This window comes from Zootermopsis nevadensis, unplaced genomic scaffold (genome assembly GCF_977971745.1).
Source record: "Zootermopsis nevadensis isolate Lab colony 2312 unplaced genomic scaffold, Znev_1.0 Znev_ptg000006l, whole genome shotgun sequence".
NCBI classification, from domain to species: Eukaryota; Metazoa; Arthropoda; class Insecta; order Blattodea; family Termopsidae; genus Zootermopsis; species Zootermopsis nevadensis.
This window is the reverse complement of record NW_028259138.1, coordinates 1,107,231-1,113,429: the sequence shown is the minus strand read 5'-3', so window position 1 is coordinate 1,113,429 and position 6,199 is coordinate 1,107,231. Positions and strand designations below refer to the sequence as shown.

Here is a 6,199-nt window from a genome sequence, read left to right as displayed (position 1 = left end):
TGTATAATACATTTCAGATTTCAAAATTTTCTTGGTGAAATTAATTTCAGTAGGAAGAATGGGCTTGTCTTTTATTTGTATTCGTGCAGAAGGAATGGATGTCTTTGAAATGGATTACTGTACTGTAAAGACAAATTTTCTTAGGTTTATGGATAATAACTTTATCCTATAATATTCAGCAAAATGTATTGAATGAATGGATGTGATAATGTTTTGAGCAAGAAAGGCTGGTAAGAAGTCTGAGCATTTGTCAAATATTCCCGCAGTAACACCGGCACTCTGCTGGTGCTCCATAACAATCTCTTCTGCTGCTGTTCGCCTCGTTCCATGACCAAATTTTTGCTCTGTTTGTTAATGTGGGCACGGACTAACCTTCAAATATGCGTATTTTCTCCTGCTTAGGCATTTCCCGATTACGGATATGTCTGTCGCTAATTGGTAAAATATTTTTGCATATTTTATGCTGCTGGTTAACCACTAGCAGTAAAAAAATTGGGGTGGGGTGGGGGGGGCAAAAACCAAAAAAATTAAGAAAAGAGCATTAAATATAATATAGTAAGTTCTAAAAAAAGAAAGAGAAACAGAAGGAAAGAATAAATGAAGGTGAATCGCCTTGATGACGGAGGCAGTAGACCTCAGAAACGTTGGTTAACATCGACAATACTACACAGCGCAACAACCCAGAAGACAGAAATCTTCAGACTCACCGTTCAAGTCTTACAAAAGAATAAAAGTTTGTTCTTGTTTGTTGCCTTGTAATATGCTGCCAGTAATGCTGAATGTCATATGCAAATGGTTGATGTGTTTGCAGTGAAGTCAACATGCGCCCAGTCCGCACATTTTATGACAGATTTCTTCATGAATAGACAACTTCAGAGATCATTGTGAGTTGCACAACAGATCTTGTGCTTAATAAAGTCTTATCGGGCTATCAGCCATGTAAGTTGGTGATCGATCGCCGACGTTTCGAGGACTGAGATGGTCCTCGAAATGCCGGCAATTGATCACCAACCGACACGGCTGATAGCCCCAGAAGACTTTATTAATGAAAGCCGCTGTGAAAACTCCACATCATAGATCTTGTGCTAATCGGCTCTGTATCACTTTTCTTCAGTTATTTCTTTTCTGTGTACTTATTTTTGTTAATAGGTAAGTAACTTTGTCATTTATTATTAAAAAGGAAGTTTTCTGTTGCAATGGACTGGATGTCCATGCATTAGGGGGTATTGGGGGTTGCATAAGGCTGAGATGCCACCTGGGGCAATATATTTCGATATAACCAAAACGTCTTAGTCCCATTGAATTCATCAAATGGGTAACCTCATTCTACCTAGTTGTTATTTATTTCTGTTTCTGTCAAATATTTAGGTAGTAATTTTTCCTTGAACCTTCCTTTCCGTGAGATTTAAATAGTAAGATACAATTTCTGTTTTAGAATCTTATAAAAAGTTTTGGGGTCCGCAGTGGCTGAGCGGTCTGAGACGTGGGCCTTGTGCCGCTTGGTCGCTGGGACCGTGGGTTCGAATCCCACTCACGTTTCTCTGTGTTGTGCTGTCCTGTGTACAGGTAGAGGCCTTGCGATGGGCCGATCCCTCGTCCAAGGAGTCCTACCAAATGTCTATAGATCAAGCCAACGAAAAGTTGGGACCCGCAGTGCTCAGGCAGTTGAAGAACGGGTCGTTCCCAGTATCCAGCTTCAGCCAGCCAGGCATTGTTAGCCAGTTAGTTGAGGTTTACACTCACTCAGAAGAGACATGATGCACTACAGGGGAGGAGGGACTGCATGACATTCCAAGCTTACATGCTGGCATATGACATACATTACTGCATCATATTCTTCGCTATTTCAATTGCATAACCTCTGATATACGCACATGTTTTGTTGTTACCTGTGACTGTGCATCATGGAAGATGAAGGACAATGTATATTTTCAATTTCCAATATTTTTACAACCCCCCACTACCACCTTGGAATTTGGCTAACATTTTTGAAAAAGTCATGCTATACCGCTTGTATTTATTAATAGTGGTCGTACATACTTGTCACCATGATAATACAAAACGAGTTAGGAAATATATGAGTAGCATACCAGCTCTGGTGCTTTCACCAAAATTTTACCTTTCCAAAGGGCTTGAAAGCTTATAGTAGGCCATATTATTCAATGTGTACCATTTAATATAATAGAACAAAAAATTACCCTTAAACCCAACATGTTCGCAGAGACTCGAACCCACGGCAGTTTTCGAATTTGTGACCTTAGTTTCTGTAATCTGATCGCCGAAACGACCAAATTTTGCCTTGGCGTCATTCTTCTATAGTGCTTAGTTTCCGATCTACAGGAACCGCTCTCACCGTTAATCGAACTCAGGACACTTTTCCGGCGTTTGGACCCTCTTGTGTTCTCTCTCTAGTCTCAAGGAATAAGTATGCGAAGTTTTGTGCAAATCGGTTTTTCCCTTCTAGCGCTATAAGCGAATATACATACAAATATATAAAAAAATAAACCTACAATTTCAGCTTTACATAAATTGATCACATGAATATTCTGTAATACTGTATCAATGAACTATAGACACTGAGGGTTTGCGTTTGTTTTCTCTTTGTCCCTAAATGGTGCCAATCGTCACTAGTTAATGAAGTGTCGTATCAGTCAAGGCGTTCGGGAGGATAAAGAATAACAGAAGGATCATTCTCCTTCACTTTTCTGGAAATGTGTATAGGTAACCATGATGGTCACAGATAACCACAATTCAGATAATATTTTGCAGAACTCAAAGCATAAATCACAGATTACTTTCTTTGCTGTGTCTGCGGTGTTCTTACCAATCTTCTAAAGTAGACCGGAGCGAGTGTTAGTCTCTGCAGAGCTTATGGCGAGTGAGGGCGGTGGTTGGGTCACGTGTGATCTCTGTTTGCTGGAAGTGGGATTCTGTACAAAATACATATGGCGGTACTGGAAACTCGTACTAAAAGAAGGTACGTTCTCTTTTGTATCATGGTAATGAGCGCAAAAGCAATGAACTTTTGTTAAAATGCAAGATGGAATGATGTAGGTTGGCTGTGTCAGGCTGACACAAATAAGGAATGTTATTTGAGGTTATCACGGTGGTGAGTACGAAGATGGCTACCCTCTGGGCTGTAGCGCCATGTAGTCTAATTGAAGTTTACCGACGTTTCAGAGGCCCATACTGCTTCTCTCTCCAGGGCAATGAGTTCTTATTACCCAGAGGATAGCAATCTAAGCAGAAACGTGTCTGCAGTTGAAATTGCGCGTCCTGGGCCTTTTTACGTATTGTACCTAAATAGACTTTAATGAATATTTACAATTCGGTAACCAGACCTCTTGCCTGTACACGAGGTTTCGCGCAGTCAGGTTATTAACCGGCAGGTTGTATATTGCAAGCGAAGTTGAAATTAAAAATGTTTTAATGGGATTTAGATTTTCATTTTACGTTACTTCAAGACGTCAAACAAGATTTAGTTGACTTTGTGTAATTCAATATCCTGCATGTATACTATGTAGTAGGTATCGGTATTAGCGAAACCGATGTTGCCAGAGTTTCAGAGATTATGTATCGTGGTAAATGAACCACAGTTGAAGGTTCGCATATTTTTAAGTTGTTCCTTGTTACTGAAGTTTGGTTTTATTTACTGGTGCTAGCCTTGACTTGCACCGTGGTATTTATTTATGATGTGTAGGCTCTGCATTAAAAATTACGTAACGCAACCAGTTACTGTACTGAGAGTATTGCATTTGCTGAATTGATATCCGCTCTCACAGAAGTTGTCGGTCGAAATGACAGACTGGGTAGGTTTGAAGACGAGAGAAATTTAATGTCAACAGAGTGGGTGACTTAGCCCGACCAGGTTAAAAGTTTGAAGACGTTCGTAATCTTTGAGATTCCAGCGTCCGGGGAAGAAGGAGGTGAATTTTTTTTTCTTTTCATTTAACTTTTAAAAAATTTGATCTATTGTCAATTGAATAAAATTTTTGGATATTATCCATCGTCTAGTAAATATAAAACGTAAAACGACGTTTCGGAGATGGGACTCTATCTCCGTCTTCAGGTTCCTACACAGTTGGGCCCACTAGATAGAGCTAATCCCTATCCCTTGGTCCGGAGATAGGGATTAGCTCTATCTCCGGAGATAGGGATTAGCTCTATCTAGTGGGCCCAACTGTGTAGGAACCTGAAGACGGAGATAGAGTCCCATCTCCGAAACGACGTTTTACGTTTTATATTTACTAGACGATAGATAATATCCAAAAATGTTATTCAATTGACTCTTCACCATCGTCAAGAAGTTTTAGATTTGATCTATTGTGTTTGTGAGGAAAAAACAAACATCTTAAATGCCAATGAAGAAACTGGTTTAGGAGTTAACATGCAAAAAGAAAAAAAAATATTAACACGACACAAAACTACAATTAGCGACAAAGGCATAGTGCATGGCAGTAGCTAGGCCTGTGTGAAGGAAAGCGTTTGAGATAGAAAGACGAAGTTACAGGTGAACCTGCCACGAAGACGTTTTGGGAAGAGGAATTATAGCTCCACCAGGTGGAAATGACTGGCCGTTTTACCTCCATAATAAACAGCCCCTTTTATAATTACGGGGCCCCAAGAGTCAATCTGGACTTGGTGGCGAGAAATAAATGTCTATGATTCAAAATGTAAATAATAGATAACAACAATAACGAACAAATGGGGTTTATGTTGACATTAAAACAAGGAAAAACTATGGAAATTCTTATTGACTTTTACGAGTGTAAAACGCGGTAACTTACTTTGAAAGAAGCACATGAATTACACGTGTTTGTAAACAAAGTACCCGGCAAATGTTAAGATGTAATAAAAATTAAGTAAGTAGACAGTTTAAGATATTACATATATAAGGACGTGTTACCTATTCAGTGATTTAGGATTGTTACGAGAGTGAAATATAGGCCACCTGTGCGTGGCCATGAGGAGCTGGGCATTTGGTTACGATCGGGGAGACGAGGAATTTGTACAGAATTTCTGTGGTTAAACCTCTTGAGAAATATCCATTTGGGAGACCAAAAAGAAGACGTGAATGATATTAAGATGGTAGGATTTGGGGTTATCAGGGCGGTGAGTACGTGGATGGCTATGTTCTGAGTTGTATCACCGTACAATCTGGTTGTTTACCAAACTTCTATCAGATTATAAGGCACTGCAAACCAGAAGACAGCCATCTTTATATTAAGACGTGTTTTAGGTTTTGAAGATGGGAGATGAGTGGAATTTGTTAAGGACAGTGTCCAATGTCGGACATTATTGTTGTTGTGTTCCTCACGTGTGCTGTATCTGTAATTGGCCTTCTGGCTGTTGGTACAGTACTCTAATAATAAAGAATTGAATCGAATTATTTTAGCATTGGTGAATTTTCTGCTACATAGTGCTAATTAGGGATAGGAACGCGTCTATAACATTTTCTTGGGAAGTTATATGAGTTTGTTAGGTCTGCTGTGTATAGTTGTTCAAAATTAGAAAATTGCGGCTTCCGCCGGTGTGATAAGATGTGTTATGGACGTCTGCGCATTTATTGAGCTGTCATAGTAGCAGCCCCGCAAAGCTCCGTGCCAGGTACTGAACACACAATTCACAGATCACAGATAAAAGCTAACAAGGTGAAACTGCTAGTATCAACTCCAATTACTACGACCACAGAGCAGTGGTTCCAAAACCCCAGGGTATCATTTCACAAACCCCCTCCTTGAAAGTTCAGAATACACAAACCCCCACGTATAAAATGATTTTCCCACAGGCATTTTTCCCTTACGTGTACATTCGTCTCTTTTCTGTCACTCACTCGATCCACCCCATTCCAAAGCCGTTGAACCTTTACACCATGTTTCACAAATAATTTCTATCTGAAAGGTTTCTAGTTTAAAAAAGGCGAGCAAGTAATTCAAGTTGAAAGATGTGACGGTTTTATTTAACGTACGAATGAAAAGCAACACTCATGTAATTGCCCATGTCTTATGTAGATTTTTTTTTTCGTTTATAGGGATCTAAAGAAATTTTTATATTTAAGAGCAACTGTAGAGGTATCAGTTTCCGACTTTCCTCTTAATTTATGAATACATAAAAAGTACAAATGTGTAGTGGAGACAGTTTATAGTTGCCTACACCATTTCCAAATATGTTCTTCACTGAAGATTTCTGCCTTCTGGGT

At 39.4% G+C, this 6,199-nt stretch overlaps 1 protein-coding gene across 6 annotated transcripts in view; it reads left to right on the top strand.

Moving 5' to 3' along the window:
- The first annotated feature begins 2,654 nt into the window (after positions 1-2,654).
- The window catches only part of LOC110827939 (uncharacterized), a 343,471-nt gene continuing 339,926 nt past the window's right edge, over positions 2,655-6,199 (top strand). For 4 of the 6 annotated variants that reach the window (XR_015533767.1, XR_015533765.1, XR_002542509.2 and 1 more), the window contains exon 1: positions 2,655-2,977. Coding sequence is in view for 3 of the 6 variants with exons in the window: in XM_087343438.1 (XP_087199564.1) it covers positions 2,872-2,977 (106 nt within the window). In the remaining 3 variants the exon portion in view is untranslated. The remainder of the gene's footprint in view (positions 2,978-6,199) is intronic. The other 2 variants (XM_022060136.2, XM_022060125.2) reach the window with 2 other exon arrangements.